The 22,418-nt window shown below is 40.7% G+C and overlaps 1 protein-coding gene across 1 annotated transcript in view; it reads right to left on the bottom strand.

Moving 5' to 3' along the window:
* The window catches only part of NFXL1 (nuclear transcription factor, X-box binding like 1), a 92,130-nt gene that overhangs the window by 53,813 nt on the left and 15,899 nt on the right, over positions 1 to 22,418 (bottom strand). Inside the window, exons 5-11 of the mRNA XM_024211701.1 lie at positions 11,680 to 11,858; positions 11,293 to 11,454; positions 11,038 to 11,138; positions 10,245 to 10,359; positions 9,686 to 9,810; positions 7,718 to 7,840; positions 3,885 to 3,975 (exon numbers count right to left, since the gene is read on the bottom strand). Coding sequence (XP_024067469.1) covers positions 3,885 to 3,975; positions 7,718 to 7,840; positions 9,686 to 9,810; positions 10,245 to 10,359; positions 11,038 to 11,138; positions 11,293 to 11,454; positions 11,680 to 11,858 — 896 coding nt within the window. The remainder of the gene's footprint in view (positions 1 to 3,884; positions 3,976 to 7,717; positions 7,841 to 9,685; positions 9,811 to 10,244; positions 10,360 to 11,037; positions 11,139 to 11,292; positions 11,455 to 11,679; positions 11,859 to 22,418) is intronic.

Raw genomic sequence — 22,418 nt, 5'->3', positions numbered from 1 at the left:
CCTTATCTGAGATAGCCTTCGGGACGGAGGAGGGAGGCTTGAAAAATTTGCAGCTGCTGGAGGGAGGGTTGAAAAAAAGGAGAGAAGTTTTTAAAATGATACATTTTACAGAACAATGCTTATACTCTTTCATGGTGAAAAACACATTACATAGCACATGTGATTTCAGTACAAGGTCGCATTTTCCATCTTAATATTGAGTGCCTGTGGCTTTGGTGTTAGAGATCACAGACGCAGGTCCGGGCAACAGAATTCAGCTTGCAGGCAGCCATGGTAAGCCATTGTCTTTCGGCTTCTGCGCCCTCCTTTCCCACATACCAAGCAAAGCCTGTTGACTGCTGCGGTTTTCCTGTTAACCCTCAGCAGCAGAAAACAAACTAACCCCCCTCCCCCATCCAATTCTCTGGGATGATCGCTTTATCCCTCCCCCCACCGCGTGGCAGGTATCAGGGAAGATCCCTGCAGAAACCAAACTAACCCCCCCGCCCTCCTCTCCCGCCATGAATTCTCTGGGATGATCGCTGTACCCCTCCCCCCACGGCGTGGCTGGTAACAGGGAAGATCCCTGCTAGCCAAACGCGAAAAGCTCAGGGCCAATTCCCCCCCCGTGCTTGGCTAACTGCAGGGAAGGATTTCTTATCAGCCACAGGCAAACAGCCCAGTAGGAACGGCCACCTCTGTCCCCTTAATTAAGTTCCCGTATTTCAACCAGGTTACCATGAGCGATATCACTCTCCTGAGGATTACACAGCAAGATAAAGAACGGATGTTGCTTGAATGCCAGCAAACACCGGGACCATACGCTGCCAGGCTTTGTCAGGCAATGATACCAGATTACTTGCTGCAAGCATGGCGTGGTCAAGTGTCCTACCATGGAAGACGGAATAAGGCTGCACTGCCCAGAAACCTTGTGGCAAGGCTTTTGGAGTACCTCCAGGAGAGCTTCATGGAGATGTCCCTGGAGGATTTCCGCTCCATCCCCAGACACGTTAACAGACTTTTCCAGTAGCTGTACTGGCCGCGAATGCATCCCAAGTCCTCAGGGCAAAGTAATCATTAAAAAACGCTTGCTTTTAAAACAAGTTTTATATTTTAAAAGGTAAACTCACCTGAGGTCCCTTCCATGGGGTCATGGTCTTGGATACTGGCTTGGGAGGGTACTTCAGTCAGGCTGAGAAAAAGATCCTGGCTGTTGGGGAGAACGGAGTGCTGGGTGCTCTCTGCAAGCTCGTCCTCCTCCTCCTCCTCCTCCTCCTCTTCCCCCATCCGCAGAATCCTCAGGTGTAGCTGATGAGACTATCCCCGACCCGGAATCCACGGTCACAGGTGGGGTAGTGGTGGCGGCCCCCCCTAGAATTGCATGCAGTTCGGCGTAGAAGCGGCATGTCCGCGGCTCTGACCCGGAGCGACCGTTTGCCTCCTTTGTTTTTTGATAGGCTTGTCTGAGCTCCTTGACTTTCACGCGGCACTGATCTGAGTCCCTATTGTGGCCTCTCTCCATCATACTCTTGGAGATTTTTTCAAAAGTTTTGGCATTTCGTCTTTTCGAACCAAGTTCTGCTAGCACTGAATCCTCTCCCCATATAGTGATCAGATCCAGTACCTCCCGTACGGTCCATGCTGGTGCTCTTTTTCGATTATCAGCCTGCATGGTTACCTGTGCTGATGAGCTGAGCTATCTGTGGTCACCTGTGCTCTCCACGCTGGACAAACAGGAAATGAAATTCAAATTTTCCTGGGGCTTTTCCTGTCTACCTGGCCAGTGCATGCGAGTTCAGATTGCTGTCCAGAGCGGTCACAATGGTGCACTCTGGGACAGCTCCCGGAGGCCAATACCATCGAATTGCGGCCACACTAACCCTAATTCGAAATGACAAAATCGATTTTGGCGCTACTCCGCTCGTCGGGGTGGAGTACAGAAATCGATTTTAAGAGCCCTTTATTTCGAAATAAATGGCTCCGTTGTGTGGACGGGTGCAGGGTTAATTTGATTTAACGCTGCTAAATCCGAATTAAAGTCATAGTGTAGACCAGGCCTGAGAGCGGATATGAAAGAGATCTATAAAATCATGGCTGGTATGGAGAAAGTGAATAAGGAAGTGTTATTTACCCCTTCACATAATACAAGAACCAAAGAAATTAATAGGCAACAGGTTTAAAAACAAACAAAAGGAAGTACTTCTTCACACAACATACAGTCAACCTGTGGATCTTGTTGCCAGGGGATGTTATGAAGGCCAAAAGGGTAACTACATTCAAAAAAGAATTAGATAAGTTCATGTAGGATAGGTCCGTCAATGGCTATTAGCCAGGATGGTCAGGGACAATTCCATGCTCTGGGTGTCTCTAAGGGCAGGTCTACACTACAACTTTACACTGGCGATGCTGTAGTGTGTCTGGTGATGACGCCCTAAGCTGACAGGAGAGAGATCTCCCATCGGCTAAATAACTCCACCTCCACGAGAGGCAGTAGCTATGTTGGAGGGAGAAATTCTCCTACCGGCATAGTGCTGTCTACACGCAGAGTTAAGGTCAGTATCACTCAGGATTGTAGATTTTGCCTACCCCTGAGCGATGTAGTTATACTGGGAGTAAATATGTAGTGTAGACCAAGCCTAAGCCTTTGACTGCCAGAAGCTGGGAGTGGACAACAGGGGATGTACCACTTGATAAATAACCCTGTTCTGTTCATTTAAAGTATCTGGCACCAGTCACTGCTGGGCGGCAGGATGCTGGGCTGGATGGACCATTGGTCTGACCCAGTATGGCCAGTCTCATGTTTCTTTATAACTGGGATCTGGAGCTGGTGGAGGGCACTTTTCTTAGGTTCCTTTGTCATGTGTTTAGTAACTAGTTTTTATTTTTTCTAACCAGTAAAATACCAAAACACTCATCTTCTATCAAAATTAAACAAACAAACAAAAAAACAAAAAAAAAACCCCAGAGCCCTCTAGCATACGGTTTCTTAACCCATGGGTCAGGAACCAAAATGGGATCATCCGGAATGTTTCAAAGGGTCACGTGGCAGCTCCTGTACCATGGGGATGGCGGGGGGCTTGCCTCCCTGCTCCTGGCATTGCAATCTCTGGGAATCCAAGTGCCACTCACATTTAGCCCAGCTGTCATGACGACGGGAGTCCAGATAGGCCAAATTTGAGTGAGTAGCACTGCAACCTTATGAGCCAGATCACAACTCCACACTCACAAATTTGGTCCAGTCAGGAGGACAGGGCCAAACCTGAGAAACACTACAATCCCGCAGGTTGCAATGCCTGGAGCAGAGAGCCAAGCCCAGCCAGCCCCGCAGCACAGGAGCTGCCACTGTGGGGTGAGTGCCAGGCAGGACCCAACCCCCATTGGGGGGCAGGATCTGACCAAAACAACCCCCAGGCCTCCACCCCCAGACTATTTACTGGTTGGCAACAAGCCATAAACATTTACAAATGGGTCATGAGCCCCAAAAGGTTGGGGACCACTGCATATTCTGTTTTAGAAACCACCAAACATGACCACATGAACAATATGTAGATGTAACTAGGCCTCACACACTGCATATTCAATAAACACAGTTACTTTGAAAGAAAAATTAACCTACAAAAGACCAAAACAGTTATTACGATAGGTATTCCCTCTCAGTGGAACTCTGTCAAACAAAAGTTACCAGGTAAGAAACCCTGAGACTTGTCTGTCATTGTGCAAAATGAGAGGATCCAAAATACCAGTTCCTTACTTGTCCCTACCCAAAGAGGCAGACAGACATCCAGGAAAGGGAGACAATTCTTCCACGCAGCATGGTTGAAAAAAAATCCCATTCTAGTGCCAACAGAAACAGTATTCCAACAAAAAGGCATCAATACAACTGGTATTTTTCAACGTAGTCTTACCTCTGTGGCAAACCGAAGGACACTTGTGATTTCTACATCCTAAAGTCCGTCCGCAGAGTTGATCACAAGGTGGACAGTTTCCAGAACAACACTATAAAATAAAAACAAACATTCCACAGAACTGGCTATTTTAAAATTTCCAACATATGTCATCTTCTTTCAATGCCATTCATATGAGAGACAGTAGAAGTACAGAAACTGAGTGCTTGTAATAAAAAAAATACACTAGAAAGTCATTTGAAAGTGTCATTTCAATACATTAGCAAGATATAGACCTTCTAATTAAAAAAAAAACGCCCACACCTATTCAGATGAATATCTAGAATACTTTTGCACATGGCTGACTTGTGAAGCCATTTTAGACTCAACTACTGTACAGTTTGCATGATTATGATTGTCATTAGCCTGGGTCTGGCCCAGCACTCTCCAAGTTCTGTTTTTCACCATCTCTGTGCCTGCAGCATAGGAATAACTGCTTACATGCTTCTGGGATGTGGTCCATTCATTGTGCTTATTCTCAAGTGTGTAATACTATCCATTTTGCCCAGTACACATGTATCAAGCAGAACAAGTGAATGGACTCCAGGGCAGGAGACAGCAATCCCTCCCCCTTGCACCTGGGAAAGAGAACTAAAGAAAGAAGGGATAGGGGATTAGCAAAAGGAGCTTGGGCTTTTTTTTTTTTTTTTTTAAACTAAAAATGGGAACTCTGTTCTCTTCATTATACCATAATTCTTAAAATGCTTTAAGAGTGTGCCAGTCAAAACTAAAAACCAACAGTTTTCTTTACTTCAGTGTAACAAATTCAAAGTTTTAAAAAGTAAATCAATGAAAATTTTTTTTTACATTTTGCCTGACGGATCTCTTTTTAATTGGGCTCAAATACCCAAATGTGTAATTGGTATACATTAGCTGTGCCATGTTCTCCCACCCACATCAGCTTAAAAAATGTCAATACTAAAATACCTCTTCTATTTCTGAAATATTTACTTGTAAGATTTAGAGGATAACTAGTTAAAAGCTAGGGAAAGGGCCCAAAGGAACCGGAACTCCCTGCTAACTACCACATTTACTCTGTTCTTCGTCTTTAGAAAAATAAGAGAATTATTAGGTCACCTAGTCTACCCCACCGCAAATTCAAGATTGCTCCTTACAATACATTTACTTGTGCTTTGTCTAGTCTAGTTTTTAAAACTGAACTGCAGAGCTGAAAAATGTCTGTACCTTCGTCATTTATTTATGATGCATATAAATAATCTTAAAATTTTTCTTTTACTTTGAGGGATGAAGGGTTGTTTGTCTTTTACATTAGAAGTAAAGACTCAGCATCTCATCTCCCTTTTGTTGGGAGAACGAAGGAAGGGGAAGGCTGCAGCTCACATGACAACTTTTTGTGACATCATTATTCAGGTGCTTCAACAAAAAGAGGAATTAGCCCCTGATATTTCCAGTGTTAGAAAAAAGTTTTGAAGTGTCCGAGGCAGCCTTTGTATAGCATAAAGTAGCAGTGCAGACAGTAATTTTGCTCAGCAGACCATCTTTAAAATAACTGCGCTGGAAATAAAAACAAACAAACCCCAGTTTGTCGACTCTTCCAGTCAGAAACTCCACCTTCCTATGTTTGCCTAACACCTCACAGATCCTGGATACTACAATACTACTACTAAGTCTGCTGAAAAGAAATCCATAAAACAAAATCAAGCCAGAAATTCACCCATACACCTCAAAACACCGAGTCAATCTGGTCATTTTAGTTAAAAATGACTGGCTGGGTCACTGAGATTGCCTACCAGTTGTCCTCAGAAAGCTACTAAAAAAGGAGAAAATAAAGACTGCTTCTTCTCCCCCTAATATCCTCTGGCTCACTTACTGCATTCAAGGACATTCTTAAAGAGGACAAACAACAAATAATGAACAGGAAGATACAATTTCAGACCCCTTACAGCCTTCCTCAGGTTCCACTTATGTATTTTGCTCTTTCCAAATACGAATGATACAGTGGAATAGTTATATACTTATTTGCAGCAGTCAAATCTTTAAAGAGAGAGTCAGTTCCCATTTGGGCTGAGGTGTTTGCCTTAGCATATGGAGGAACATTGGGAGTTTTAGTTATAATAGTGAAATAAGCAATAATCAGGCAAAATGCTACTTGGAGCCTCTTGGCTGACTATTAGTGCTCTCTCTACATACAAAACTGGAAATTATGCTTCTATGCATATTTAATTTGGCCTCAGATCTACATATTGCACATGTAAGAGATGAGAATTTTGAGAAAAGGACGGCCTAAACTGATTTTTATAGCCAAATTCTAGTACAGCCGCTTAGTGCCGCACCCACATACCCTGAACACAAACTTCAGGAGCAATGAATCTCTCTAACAGATGATTTGATGTATAAGTGTGCTCCAATTGCAAGAATAATTATATTTGGGAGTTTTCATGTCTAAGTTTACTAGATATGAAATTATTTCAGAGTTGAGCACAGAAACTTCTACAGCAAATTTTTGTGGTAATGATCCCACATGAGCATAGAATTCTTTTAACTCAGGCTAGGTCTACACTACCCGCCTGAATCGGCGGGTAGAAATCGACCTCTCGGGGATCGATTTATCGCGTCCCGTCGGGACGCGACAATCGATCCCCGAATCGACGCTCTTACTCCACCAGCGAAGGTGGGAGTAAGCGCCGTCGACGGGAAGCCGCACAGGTCGATTTTGCCACCGTCCCTACAGCGGGGTAAGTCGGCTGCGATACGTCGAATTCAGCTACGCTATTCGCGTAGCTGAATTTGCGTATCTTAAATCGACCCACCCCTCGTAGTGAAGACGTAGCCTCATACTGTTAAATTTTTTCCATTTTGAAACTTTCCATTACATGAATCACATGAATTGTATACAAATAAAATTCTCTGAATGATCTCTGACAATTTTATTAGTAATGTGTACCTAGCCCACCAGTATTAAAAACTGTAAGAAAACCAGCACCTTGGAAAAGAATTAAACATGTTCTGTACCTACTAGCATTGCACAGAAGAGCCGAGATACAGTACAAAAGAAAAATCATTAAATGTGCTGTACGCTTTCACTACACACACCTCATTCTTTTCAGACATGAGTTCTTCCTTTATGTTAACAAAAGTAATACAGCTGGGTTAAGGTTTAGATAGGCTGTCACCCTGTTCTTTAATATGCAAGGAGGCTTGCAGGGGAGGGGGGAGGAGAACAGGAGGAGATTATTTCTATTAACGTTTAGATGGAGATGTTCAAAGTCACAAAGGGTAGTTTAGGCACTGAAGTCCCAATGAAAGCAAAAGCTGATCTACTTGGTGAGTAGCTCCCTTAAAACTGACTGAGCTGCAAAATCCACTAGGTACCCTCTAAAAGGAACTTGTCAACAGATTAGCGCCTCAGATCAACAACAAACACCTTCTGCAAAGGCTATAGATGTTCTGAGACTTTTGAACAACTTGACTGTCAATTCAAACCTTCAAAAACATATGTTGAAATAGAAGGGGAAAGCTATTTCGGAAAAATAGAGATAGTTAATATCAAAATATATTTCCAGCAGCATAGTTTAAGCAACCTCTATTCTTCAGTTTTGGAATTTGCCACAGAATCTACCCTATGCGGCAGATTCTGAGCTTTTATTTATTAATTAGCTAGCCCTTACAGTTGAAAGAAAGCCTTCCAAATGTGAAACAAAAAGGTATGTTGATGCAATGCTACATTTGTACAACAAGAATATAAAATTGGACCAAAAACTGAAAAAGAGCCAAATTTAGAACTTTAATGATTGCTGTGTAAGTGTATTGTTAATACATATTTTAACACTCACCTTTCTCTTACATTGGTGCTTCTGGCAATCACGAATTTTAGTACACTTTGTCTCACAGAGATACGGTTTATGACACGGCATGCGTTTAGTATGCTTTCCACAACGACACTGCTTTTCAACTTCCTGGGGGGGGGGGGGAATAATGACGACACATTATAGTTGGAAGCTAAAGAGTTTTCTACTAAGAACCATAAGGCAAACTGACTAACTTTATTACGTTATCATCCAGAGACCATACTGTGTTAGGCACTATACAAACATATGAGGACACTGTCCCTGCTCTGCACAGCTTACAACCCAAGCTTACCTGACTCTCTTTCCAACTGCCATACGATAGCTAGTATCCCACAGGCATTGTACCTGAGATTATCTGAAGGCGATAACGGAAAGAGGATGGGGAGTAACCTTAAAGATCAATTGAGAGAGCATTCCATGCATAAAAAGGACAGAGTGGAAGGTGTCTGAGATGCTTACTCATGAGCAAACGAGGTTGCCATTACTGGCAGAGTGAAGAACACAGAAGAGTAGCCCAATAAGAATGAACAAGTATGAAGGGACAGAGTTATGAAAGGCCAGGAAGATGACAATTTTTTTTGCAGAAGTAAAACAGTAGTTGGAAAAACTCCCTTCCACCCCAGCACCCAAACAGAGGATACAGTTCCAACAGATTCTTTCCTGATGTCATGTCTTTTAAACTTAATTCAAGGAATGCAGTTCAACATAATCATTTATGACTAAGAGCCAGAACTGAATATTCTTTAAAAACCACAATGTGGGCCTTATGGTCTCTAGTTTCAGCAAAATGCCATGCACAGAACTATGGCACTTAGCTCAATACACAAACCACTTCCATGCTCTCTGAGCTGTAGTGCTGCACACAGATCAAGGGAGGGTAAATTAGTACCTTGGAATGCCCTCAACTGATATTGCTTCTGGTCTAGCAGAAGCACCATCAAGTGGCCCTGAGTGAGTCATGTCCAATTTGCCTTATCATAGACAGGACAGTTGTCGGGAAGGCACGCCTTCAATGGCAAGTTGGAGGGTTTTTATGAAACCATAAAAAGTGTTTTCAAGCCAACTTATCACTGGCATTTTAAATGGCACCACAGATCTCCAGGTTGCACCAAATATAAAAGGGGCAACAAACGTACATCTTAGGTACTTATACAGCCTCCATTACTATAGTATCTGAGCACCTCACAATCTTTTCATGTATTCATCCTCACAACCCTCCAGGGTAATACTGTACTATTATCCACAATTTACAGATAGGGAATTGAGGCAGACAGACTAAGTGACTTGCACAAAGTCTGTGGTGGAGCAGGGAACTGAACCTGGATCCCTAGGACCCAGGCCAATGCCCCTAACCACTGGACAGTCCTTCCTCTCGGTCATATTAGTTAAAAACATTACCTATTACGAATAGCTAGTTTTAAAAAAAAAATTATTAACCTTTGTCATTTATGCAGGCTTTTTTTTCCCCCCCCACATTTAAGTCAGCTTGGACTATATAAATAAGAAGTCAGTTTGACTTCTAAATTCTCATGCCTTGGGAAAAATGTTATTTGGGAATTCTTAAAAAAAAGAATTCAACACTGGAAACTTACAAAAAATAAAGCCTTTTTGCCGCCTACATATTTAAATTTTGGCCTAAAAATAGTTCTCAGCATCACTTTAGCAACGTTAGTGGCCTATTCATAGTGCTACAGTGGAAGATGTGCATTACCCACACAGGACTTCCAGTTAAGTTTGCTCAACTACCAGTTAAAACTTGCCGTTAACATGACCTTTAGTAACTGGTTAGGTACCACACAGGTGTAATGCATTTTTCTGAACACATTTACCCAAAGAATCTGGTCTTAGATGGGTGCTTTTTAGTGACAGATATGCCAGCTTCTTAGGAAGCAAAACCTTTATTAGAGTTACAAAGTATTTAAAAGCTACATGTTGGAAGAGATTAAAACTAACCTGTCTACAAATTTCACAGGGACCTCGATGACAACGCTGCGAACACCTATGGATTTCACATTCAAGAACTTTGTCACAACTATCTCCACAAGTAGGTACATCTTCCGTACAAGGCAAAAAAAACACTAAATAAAAGAAAAAGATAGTACGGTGTACTAAAGAAAAACACACAAAAATGCATCTAGATATGCAGTTGACAATTTGACCTGTATTTTCTAGCTTCACCCTCTGATTTTTAAAGAAACTCTACAGAAATTATACAAATTTATTGAATTAAGTTAGCACCTCTATCATAAAATCATAGTTAAATTAAGTCAATATCAAACTTGTAAAGAATCAAGCAAGAAAGGTATATATAACTTTCAGCTTTCATTGCTTATTAGAACCTGTTAAGTTACTGCACTGCGGAAGTAAGCCTTTGACAACCACTACTGAAAAAAAGGTTTATAAACCTGAGCTACAACATTCTCCTGTAAATTCATACTACTTGGGGCATGTTTGAATATTTGAAGTCTATTTCAGCAAATAAATGTGCCTCAATGAGAGAAAAAATCCTTACTTGATTTCTCACATGGACAGGGCCTTTTCCCAGATCGAGGACATTCTCCACAGGGACCAGAGTGACAAACTTGTTCACATGTGTGATTACCACAAGGCAAAGTTCTCCCACACACCTTAAAGAAAAAAATAAAACTACAATAACTCAACAGCTGACAGTGAGCAATTTAACGAGATAAAAGGACGCAAAATCCAATGGGATTGTGAAGGAGAAGGGAGATTTTTCCTGAGCTTTGAAAGTATACTTAAGCTACCAATTAAAATCAGAGGTTATGCGCTGTTTTATGAGAGCACTCATGTTTTGCTTTCTTTCAATTTAAGATTTTTACAATCTACAGTCTCAGTTGTAGCTCTGAGCCACAAATATTGTATCATTCTTAGAAAACTGATGAAGCTTTTCATAGTTGCTACTAGTAAATAAGCGAAGCTCTAGAGCACATAGTAAGCTGTGTTTCATACTTTAAGATGGCAACAGAAGTTTTACTCTCAAAAGAATCTAAAAGTTACTCAAAATGATGGGGACTGAAAGTAAAGTTTACTACTGTCATAAGCAAGCAGAATTCCAACATAGTCAACAAAGTTGTGAATACTAATGTCAGGAGTGAATTGGACCCATGTAACTGTATCGGTCTTCAAATGATCACTGCCTAGATTTGCGTGTGAATGTTTAAAAACACGTACCTTAAAAAACAAAAAACCCTCTTAACAGGTAACATTTTTTAATTTTCCAGTATAGTAAGTAGCCCATTTTCTTTAAGATAAAGATAATCCAAAAAAGCACTTCTGAAACATACCTGCTCACACTGCCAAAATGGACTTGCGCAAAGTCTTTCTGCTATTTGTCTACCACAGACACACCTTTGTTTACTGACTCGTGGGCAAGACTGACAATTTCCTAAAAATAAGTGATTAATATAGATTTAATTGTGAGGTGACAGAGGGAGAAGAATTACAATCATTTTTTCCTTTTAATTAGTTCATACAGGCAAGCTTCAACTCTTAATAACTGATGCAAAACTACTCTGAACAATTTAGAAGATCAGGTCTACCTGGGTGACAAGGGTTCTCACAAGTGTGCTGTCCACATGACAGTTTTCGACCACATGGCAGCTGACATGACCATTCTTTGGTACTGCACCTTCGCGGCACTGGTTTAGCCTTCTTACAGTAACAGGCTACTGCAACCATCTTTGGGCAAGGAGGACAAGGACCTGAGAACAGTTAAAAGGAAACAATAAAATTAACATTTCATCACTGGCTCCATAACTCATTTTATTCTCCTTTCATTAGTGTTCAATAACTAGCTTTTAATAATGAAATTTCCCACAAATATTCACTTTCTCCTATTTATTAAAGTCCAGTGTCAATTGATTTTAAGCTTGATAGTTTTCATGACTAACTGTGAACAATTAATCAATAGCATAGAAGGGACTTACCCGGGTGACAGAGCAGTAGGCACTTATGCCCACAGGGAGGTTTAAATTCCCTCTCACATACATGGCCACATGAGTGAGGTACCAGCCATGGGTCCAACTCTGGATCTTCTACCTTCCCACAGTAGCAGTAGTATCTAGTGGGAGTTTCAGATCGTTTGTACTCGAACCTACATTTTGGACTGACATAGGCAAGAAAAGAAAAAGGACAGTTTTACTAATTCTGTTTGGCAAAGCAACACAGACATTATCAACAACAGATTTTTGTCCACCCTGGAAAAAAGCTGTATGATTTTTTTTAAAAAGAGGCAATACAATCATTTTATTTAGATTTTTTTATTTTGATATTTAAATAATTTGTTTAAAAAATAAAGCTGTTTAAAAGAAAATCTAAATTTAATATAAAATGTGTTAAGGCCTAAATTTATAATCTCTTAAACCATTTAAATAAAAAATAAATATGATGAATCTATTAGCTTCTATCAGAAACTTTATATAGAAAAGCAGCCTTTAACTCAAAGAAAGTATCAGAGAAAAACACATCTAACTTTTGAGGTCAAGCTTCACAAATATGACAACAGGTCAGTCTAAGTAATTTAGGAGCCTGTTTCATTTCAGGAATTTGTAGTCCAGTCACTTCTACTTAGGCATATTTGAAAATCTTCCCAGGCTAAACAGAAATAATCAGTTTTATTAATGGAACAGAGTGATTAACTATAGACAGTAAATTAATCATTTAGTTGTAAAACGTGAAATATATTTTGATAAGCATATGTATCCAAAACATTTAAGGTTTTAATAAAAATAAATGTTATATGCTGTTGTGTGTTTAATTAAATTCCAGTTACCACCCTAATACCGCTTGATACAAATCATGAGCCAAAAGTTAATAAAGCAATTTTACATACCAAAATGTACAATTAAAAATCTGAAAATTGTAAGCTATGTAAACACTTAAATAGATGCATATAGTTATAGTGTACCCTCCTAGGTAGCAAAAAGGTGTGTGAAATATAGTGTAAAGGCTCTATTTAACTGTAAATCAACATGCTGACCTATTGAGGTCCCTTCCAGTCCTACACTTCTATGATTCTATGTTTTAATGGTTATGTTAACCAATGAGAACGCACCTTTCTTTAGAAGATAATTGAAGTACAAATGGAAAAGTTGATTAAAATCAATTATTCAAATTGAGGCTAGTCGCTGATTTAAAATCAATCCACACTGCTTTTTTGCAACTGTTTTAGTTGTTAATGATATACCAGTAGTTAAATTTATAATACACCTCTACCCCGATATAACGCTGTCCTCGGGAGCCAAAAAAAAAAAAAAAAAATCTTACTGCGTTATAGGTGAAACCGCGTTATATTGAACTTGCTTGATCTGCCCGAGCGCGCAGCCCCGCCCGCCCCCGCTGCTTTACCGCGTTATATCTGAATTCGTGTTATATTGGGTCGCGTTATATCGGGGTAGAGGTGTACATCAGGGTGGCTGCTACATACTAGTTTTTAAATGCACTATGACAAATTCTTCAGGCCCCCAGCTCCACAATACCTTTTCCATGAACAATTGTAAACTTGAGAGCATTTAGTATAGCAAACTTTTAGAATAATATTTTACACCTCAAGTAATAGCCAAATACTAAAATGTTATTCCAAAACAGTCCCTGTAACAAAATTACTTCCTCTGCATAGGACCGAGAACAGTGACATTAAAAACTGGGAACTCTTACTGGATTAGACTCCTCAGATATTCAAATCAAAACTTAGTGATGCTAATACATTAAAAATATACGTCTACAAGAGATTTTAAGTTACAGTAGCCTAACAGCTGGGACTTGCTATAGTCAGTCCTTGAAAAGTATCAGTAGACTTAGGGACCAATGACAATTCACAGCCGCAAGGGCTATAAATAAATGTAACAGGTGGTATAAGATTATAAAGATCATATAATTCTAATTACTACCTGCCTTGTTTCTCTCCCAGTTTCTAAATGGTATATGTGATGTCCTGCCTCTTTAAATGGTGGGCACTCTGTACTCAGAGCAAAGCCTCACTTCTGTTTGTTACCAAAATAATGGAAGTCTCCACAGCATACAGCTGTGTTTAAAATCAGATCCCTCTTTGTCTAGCTCCCTCACTGCTTGGTCCACATATAACATTGGCAACAAGGATCTTCTAACCCACAAGTGTCCAGTGCTCCCACTGACTGCCCAAGAAGGAAAAAAAGCAAATAAAGTTTTCCTGTGGAAGAAAATGTACAGGAGGGCACGAAGTCCAATAGGAGAGAAGAGAAACGTTGATGAATTAGACAAAAACCGTGAATCATGGGTGATGTGCCTCAAACGATCTAAGCAATGTGTAGTTTACAATTCCATTCTAGAAGGACAAGTTTCAATATTGCGGATAGTAATGAGTCTGAAGGCATACAGATTGCTGCATGACTTCTTGTCTCCAATTATGCCCAGAAATGCCATAATTACTGAAGAAACAAACATTTATCTCCTGCCCCATTGATGATAGCAGAACGATATTGGGTCCATCAAGGAAGCGGAGAGCCAGTAGCACAGTTCATTGCTGCTCTAAAACAAAAAAAATGTTATCAAAGTACTGTCAGTACGGACAAACATTAAGTTATGCCCTATGTGACCAATCTGTCTCTGGATTACGCAATGATCGGATCTGAAAGACGTTACTGACTGTATCAGCGCTAGCATTCAAGGCTGTTGACGTAGCTATTGCCATGTAAACTGCAGAGAAGGAGTCTCTGAAATTTAGGGTGAACCAAGAAGTACACCTCCTAAATTAGTGAGTCAGAGGACCACAAAATGTACAGAATTTCCATGTGGCCATTGTATGCACACTATATACACTGAGAATTGCTAGGCACACCAGGTCATTTGCAGGAAGTGCCAGAATCAAAAAGACACATTGTCATGACCAGTCACATAATTCAACGACCAGCAACACAGAGTAACCATCCATCCAAGAAGAGACCTATGAAGACTGAACCTAAGAAAAGACAGAAGTCAGAAATTAATGTGGAAAAAGACAAAGCTCTAGTGACGTTCAGCAAGTCCTAGAACTGCACATGTTATCAGAACCTAGAGTAAGAGATGGCTCCTGGGTTATACCCTTGACTGAGGGAGTTCCTACAAATATGGAGCTTGATACTGAAGTGGCTGTCTCGAAAGATTTAAGACTTAACAGGAGAAAAGTTAATTCCAAAAGGGAGACTCCAGGTGAAAGTTCAACAAAATATACAAGGGTAACACAATTGATTGTCCATGATTGAAGGAAAGTATCCATGATTATTTGGCAGAACTTGGCTTGAGAAGCTGAATTGTATCAAGGTCAAAGTAATCACAAAACACCTTGAAACCTTCAAGAAATACTGTATAATCACTCCAAAGTTTTTGAAAAAGGGCTTGGATAGATAAGCAACCTGTCAGTGAAGCTCACTGTTAAATCTGACATACAGTCAAAATATTGCAAGCCCAGAGTTGTGCCTTATGCTCTGAAGCCTCCTGTGGAAGCTGATGTGGACTGTCTAGTAAACATCGGAATCTTGTCACCAGTTTCACACACAGCCAGTGGCCTACACCTGTTCTACCACTGATCAGGAAGGATGGCTCCATCCGAATTTGTGGAGATTTCAAAGTGAACCCAATTTTATGTGCAAACCAGGATCCACTACCTCCTACTGAAAATTTGTTTGCTACTCTTAGGAGAGGTCAGTGTTTCAGTAAATTGGATTGCTCGATGCATACCTACAAATAAAGAGAGTGATCTGGCATCTTGCAAATATCCCACAACACATGAAAAAGCTTATTTTGCCATATCAGGTTACCTTTTGGTGCCACATTGGCACCTGTGCTGTTGCAGAAAGCTACGGATGAGATTTTGAAGGGACTGAATGGAGTTCAGTGCTATTTGGACAACATCCTCATTACTGAAGGGATCAATTCTTCAAAATTTGGATGCTGTTTTGCAACATTTTGAAGACTATGAACTGAGAAAACATCAAGACAAGAGTTTTTCAAACCTTCAGTTGAATACCCTGGACATGTAATTGATGCCAGGGGCTTAAAGGAATCACCAGAGAAAGAGAAGGCAATTCTTCAAGTGCCACTGCCAGAGAGCATGTCAGTTACATTCATTCTTAGGACTGCTTAACTACTATGGTAAATTTCTGCCTAATGTGGCAAGAGTGTTGGCACCTTTATATGAACTGCTATGAGAAAAATAAAAAGGAAATGGACTAAAGAATGTGATTGTGCATTTAAGGAACCAAAGAAACTGACACCTTTCTACCACTGCAACTGGCTTATGATGCTTCACTATATGGAGTGGATGCACCTTTTTCACATTTTTCCTGATGGAAAGGAGTAACCAATTGCCTTCGCTCATGAACACTCACCACCCGAGATGAACTATACGCAACTAGAGCAAGAGGCTCTCAGCATTATCTTCAGAATTCTGAAGTTCCATACCTATCTGTATGGAAGATGTTTTACCTTGCTGATGGATATCACTCGTTCGTGTCAACATTTGGACTGAAACATGGAATTCCATCAGCAGCTGTGCTCATATGTAGGGTCCTACCAAATTCACTGTCATGAAAAATGCATCACAGATGGTGAAATCTGGTCTGTTGTGTACTTTTACCCTATACTATACAGATTTCACAGGAGAGACCATCGTTTCTCAAACTGGGGGTCCTGACTCAAAAGGGGGCCATGGGTGGGGTGGCAAGGTTATTGTAGGAAGGTCGTGGAATTGCTACCCTTACGTCCGTGCTATCTTTAGAGCTGGGTGGCTGGAAAGAGGTGGCTTGATGAAGGACTTGTGATGAAGTAAGGGTGGCAATACTATACCATGTCATCCTTACTTCTGCGCTGCTGCTGATGGCAGCACTGCCTTCCCTGTTGGGCTCCCGGCCAGCAGCCACCACTCTCTGGCTGCCCAGCTCTTAAGACAGCACCACTACTACCAGCAGCGCAGATGTAAGGATGGCAATATTGCAACCCCTGCTACAATAACCTTGCGACCCCCCAACCCACAGCCTCTTTTAGGTTAGGACCCCTACAGTTACACCATGAAATTTCAGGTTTAAATATCTGAAATCATGAAATTTACGATATAAAAAGATGACAATGGACCTCGGTTATGTTCAAAAGAATTTCAGAGGTTCCTAGCTTCAAATGGAATTCAGCATGTACATTCTGCTGCATACCATCCTGCTACAAACAGACTAATGGAACATTTTATATAGACATTTAAGCATGCTTAACATTTTGAGTCATCAGCAGGAACTGGACAATTTCTTGCTTGTCTACAGGAACTCACTGCAAACTACTACTTAGGGGACATCCACAACTCCTTCTTTGAAGTGATCTTTGCGTACCTGTTGGGATCTGCTATGTCCTGATGTTGCCTCATGTGTAGTCAAGTCCAAGCTATGCAAATTGATCAACATGACGACTAGTCATCGTTCTTTTTAAGTAGGAGACAGTGTAGACTCATAACTACGGCTGTGAAATGAAATGATATCCAGAGAACTTATAAAATATATGGGACCCATGTTGTTCGTGGTAAAGCTATCCAATGGTACTTTATGGAAATGATATATGGACCTGTTGCAGCCTCGACAAGTACCATCAGTGTTCCACTAGGCTTTTTTGTTCCTCTGATCAAAGCTCCTCCTGTTACAACTCCTAATTTTGATGACTTGTTGGAAGAATCCAGCTGATTCCTTACCACTGATTGGTCTTGTTGTACAGGACAACACTGCACCACCCATCGCCATGTTATCCTAACAGTGTGAAAACCAGTAGTGCACCTGAATTTATCAGTTGTTTAACTAGTGAGTTACTATTCTGAGGCAGAATAAATCCCTTGCAACTTGAAATCACATGCCAGTCTATCCACAACTTTTAGTCTGGCTAACATAAAATACTATATAGCCTAACGATAATTAATTTATATATATATATGGCACACCGTACTCCGAGCAGAGCCTCAATTCCATTTGTTCCAGTTTGTTACCGGAATAATAAAAAGTTTCCACGGCAGATAGCTGTTTTGAAGTCAGCTCTTCTGTGTCCATCTCCTTTACTACTGAGTCCAAAGCCAACAGTATAGAGCATTATTCCCTAAAAATTAGTGGTTCGTGATGCTATATATGACTTATGTCAGTTTAAAAAAGGAAGAAGAATGAGAACAACATGATATAGGGTCTAATATCAAACCTGACATGGCTTGAAACAATTTGAACACAATACCAACTGTTTTCAGGATCAATACATTTTTTGAAGTATTGATATTAAATCATTATGGAATGGAGAAAACTACATCATGGGACGTTGACATCACATTCCCAGTCACCACCGTGAGACTTTGCCCGCCTTTACAAACCCTTGCATTGCAATCCTTCCGAAAACATCCTGCGCTAGACGGTGGCAAGTTGCACAGTGGGATAGCTACCCATGATGCACTGCTCTCTGCATCAATGCAAGCGCTGGTAGTGAGGACGCGCACCACCAACACAAGGAGCGTAATGTGGACATGCAAAAGCGATTAAATTACTGCAATGGCTGTATGTCAACATAACTTAGGTTGACAATTTTGTAGTGTAGCCTTGCCCTAAGACTAATATTTTACCAGCACAAAGACCACACCATTCAAACCTTCCCCCCCCCTCTCCCCCGATAACAACTGTAACTGTTCAATCACTTATGAACTATTGCCAATATCTGTTAATGGTTCACCGTGGTCAAGTGAGAACTGAATTTCCTGACTTTGATAAGTGTCACATTTCAGCCATAAGGCTTTACATCTTAAAAATAAAAAAAGCTATTATTTGGTTCAAAGAATTAATGTAGTAGGTAACTGCACACAAAAACAAACGAGAAAGCCTTTTACATATATGGAATTATGCAGCTGAATAACTGTAGGCATTGTGCATTTATTCAAATGTGTAGATAGGTATACACAGTTTAAATATCCTGACAGGTAATGTACTGCTCTCTTTGACAATACATTGTTTCCACTTAAACATAATTGTTTTTCAACTAACTTCCATGCACCCCCTGCATTTTTCACTGGCAGTTATGCATATGCCAAGTCTGAATTTTAAAAACAAGTTAATTCACACGAGACTTAGGCAATACACTTACTGTTGCCTAGTGCTGCCTCAAACCCTTCCCATATGGAGGGTAGCTAAACTTAAGCCACTAAAAACCAGAAAAAGCAGAGTTACGATAAAGAACTTAAATGTTTGAAAACTTGGAAATAAAGAATTAACGTAACCCGTTCACATAATCCCTTTCCAGCAACCTTAACTCTACCCTCCCTAGAGCTGGCAGTACTACTAATTATGGCTCTTCACAGTCTGTTCCATAATAAGCAAATTACTAACAGTGCCATTTCTGCTGGGTCCCAAAAGGATTGTATTCCATTATTTATCTGCATGCACGCCAAATGCCTTTCAACACAATAGATGTAACTATACCAAATGGTGGAGCGATTAGTTGCAGCAAGTTGCCAAAGTTGAGACTGCCAGATATGGCAAGCGCCTCAAGGGATTGAGAATCCCTTGTTTCTGCACAGTTATGGAAGTTCTCCAAACAGAGAACCAGAATGGTGTATTCTTGCCAATGAGATTTTTAGCAGCCTGGTAGTGCACACAACAGAGCACCTCAGTGCTCACTTGAATTATGTGAAGGTTTCTCTCTCATGAGTATGGAAAGTGGTTGAGTACAGGCCAGGCACAGCTAACTCATGTTCACTAAGCTTGACTCAAACATAATTTTTGCTTTAGAGAAGAAGCTGTGTAACTGTTTCTATTACAGTATTCATGGACCACATTCCCACTGTACTCAGTATTAATGGCACTTTTCATCAGCAGATCTCAAAGTGCTTCACAATCTTGTATGAAGAGGGCCATGTCTGTCAGGGGAGAGCTGGCGGGTCGTTCAAAGAGGGTAGTGTTAAGACTAACAGGTATGGGGGTGGCATTACAAAATTAAGGTACTTCCTGGGTTTCAAGAAGTTTAAGTTTGCATTACCCTAACACTGCATTTCCTGCTTCTCAGGAGAGTTAAACATTTAGCCATCCTCCAACATTCTGGAAGCGTGCAAAGCAGCACTAGGCACCCTATCTCTACATTCAATTTTTGTTTTCCTCTCCCCACACAGTGCATTTCTTTGGGGTTTTTGTTTTTTTTAAGGGTCTGAAAGTGGCTGGGGCCGAATTACCTGCCCTGCAACCTGGGGAAAATCCCCACAGCCAATTAGAAGAAGCCTTTTAGCAAGGCACAAGAGTTCTGGAGCCTGTGGATGTTAGGGTCTTGGACATTTTGGGGTGCCACCGATTCCTGTGGAATGGGGCAGATGCAGTTAAGGAATGAGGCAACCTCTGCCTCTGATAACATTGTTCTGTGTCACCAGAAAGGGAGTTACTCTTCAATGAGCTATGGACACTTCAATACACCCACATACAAGTTAGTAGGTACTAAATATAACGGCGGTTTTGTGTTTGAAATATGTTTTAGAGCAGTGGTTTTCAACCCATGGGACTAAGTCTAAGGGGGTCTGCGAAAGGCTGTCATTACCACAGAACAGTGGTTTTCAACGTGGGGTCCGCAGATTATGCTTAAGATTTCCAAAGGGGTCCACACCTCCATTTGAAAATTTTTAGGGGCCTGCAAATGAAAAAAGGTTGAAAAAACCATTGTTTTAGACTAGAGCATAACAAAAACTCTCCTTTCCTCTTATTCTTACAAAACGAGGAAAATTCTATCAAGCATAATTTTATCAAACTTTTAAGGAAAAATATGTACTTAGAAGAAGTCAAAATGTCAGTGAAAGGGTCACTTGAAAATAAGAAATATTAATTTGTAGTAGAGGAAGCACTGTCAGCCTGTGCAACAGCTGAGGTGGTTGCCAGGTAAGAAGTTTTATATTTAACAAACATGTAAAGACAGGACTGCAAACTTGTGCCACTGCAGGTTAACCATCTGTAGAATTCATCATATCACAGCTCTTTATTAGGTTTAGTGGTGGTGATAGGAGAGATTTTGAAGTTGATGAATAAACATTTTAACACGGACACTGCACCCCATATTCTTCATAGTGATTCTTCATAGCAACCTAGTGAAGAGGGCTTCAAACCAAGTTTTACGGGGGCAGGTGACCAAAGCCCACAGGTAAGTCAAAAACAGGGAGACCTGGGAGAAGGGTCAGAATCTGGGGGAAGCATGGGATGTTATAGCAGAAATAAGGGAAAGACAAGACAGAACTGGAGGGGGAAAACTGAATCAGTATCTTAGATGTCTGTATACTAATGCGAGAAATATGAGGAATAAGCAGGAAGAACTCGAAATGCTAGTAAATAAACACAACTATGATATAGTTGTCATCACAGAGACTTGGTAGGATAATATGCATGACTGGAATATTGGTATAGAGGGGTACGGCTTGCTCAGAAAGGACAGGCAGGGAAAAAAGGGAGGAGGTGTTGCCTTATATATTAAAAATGTATACACTTGGACTGAGGTTGAGATAGAAATAAGAGACAGACTTGTTGAAAGTCTCTGGGTAAGGATAAAGGGGGAAAAAACAAGGGTGATGTCATGGTAGGACAGAACCAAACAAGGGAGAAGAGGTGGATGAGGCTTTTTTAAAGCAACTAACAAAATCATCCAAAGCACAGGACTTGTTGGTGATGGGGGACTTCAACTACTCAGACATCTGTTGGGAAAAACAACACAGCAGGGCACAGAGTATCCAACAAGTTCTTGGAATGTATTGGAGACAATTTTTCATTTCAGAGGGTGGAGAAACTACTGGGAGGGGAGGCTGTTCTAGATTTGATTTTGACAAATAGGGAGGAACTGGTTGACATTTTGGAAGTGGAAGGCAACTTGGGTGAAAGTGATCATGAAACAATAGAATTCATGATTCTAAGGAATGGTAGGATGGAGAACAGCACAATAAAGATCATGGATTTCAAGAAGGCAGACTTTAGCAAACTCATGGAGTTGGTAGGTAAAAATCCCATGAGAAGCAAGTCTAAGGGGAAAGACAATTGAAGACAGTTGGCAGTTTTTCAAAGAGACATTATTAAGAGCACAAGAGCAAACTATGTTATCTTTTCTATGGAGGGGGAAGTATGGCAAGAGACCACCCTGGCTTAACCAGGAGATCTTCAATGATCTAAAACTCAAAAAGGGGGGGGGGGTCCTACAAAAAATGGAAACTCTGTCAAATTACAAAGGATGAATATAAACAAATAACACAAGTATGTAGAGACAAAATTAGAAAGGCCAAGGCACAAAATGAGATCAAACTAGCTAGGGACACAAAGAGTAACAAGAACACATTCTACAAATACATTAGAAGCAAGAGGAAGACCAAGGATAGAGTAGGCCCGTTACTCAACGAGGGGGGAAAGACAATGTGAAAATGGCAGAGGTGCTTAATGACTTTGTTTTGGATTTCACCAAGAAGGTTGGTGGTGATTGGAAGTCTAACACAGTGAATGCCAGTGAAAATGAAGTAGGATCAGAGTCTAAAATAGGGAAAGAACAAGTCAAAAATTACTTAGACAAGTTAGATGTCTTCAAATCACCAGGGCCTGATGAAATACATCCTAGAATACTCAGGGAGCTGACTGAGGAGATATCTGAGCCATTAGCAATTATCTTTGACAAGTCATGGAAGACGGGAGACATTCCAGAA

Source organism: Terrapene carolina, unplaced genomic scaffold (genome assembly GCF_002925995.2).
Source record: "Terrapene carolina triunguis isolate 2854851 unplaced genomic scaffold, T_m_triunguis-2.0 Scaffold66, whole genome shotgun sequence".
NCBI classification, from domain to species: Eukaryota; Metazoa; Chordata; order Testudines; family Emydidae; genus Terrapene; species Terrapene triunguis.
The sequence above is the reverse complement of the archived record's forward strand: the minus strand, read 5'-3'. Positions and strand labels throughout refer to the sequence as shown.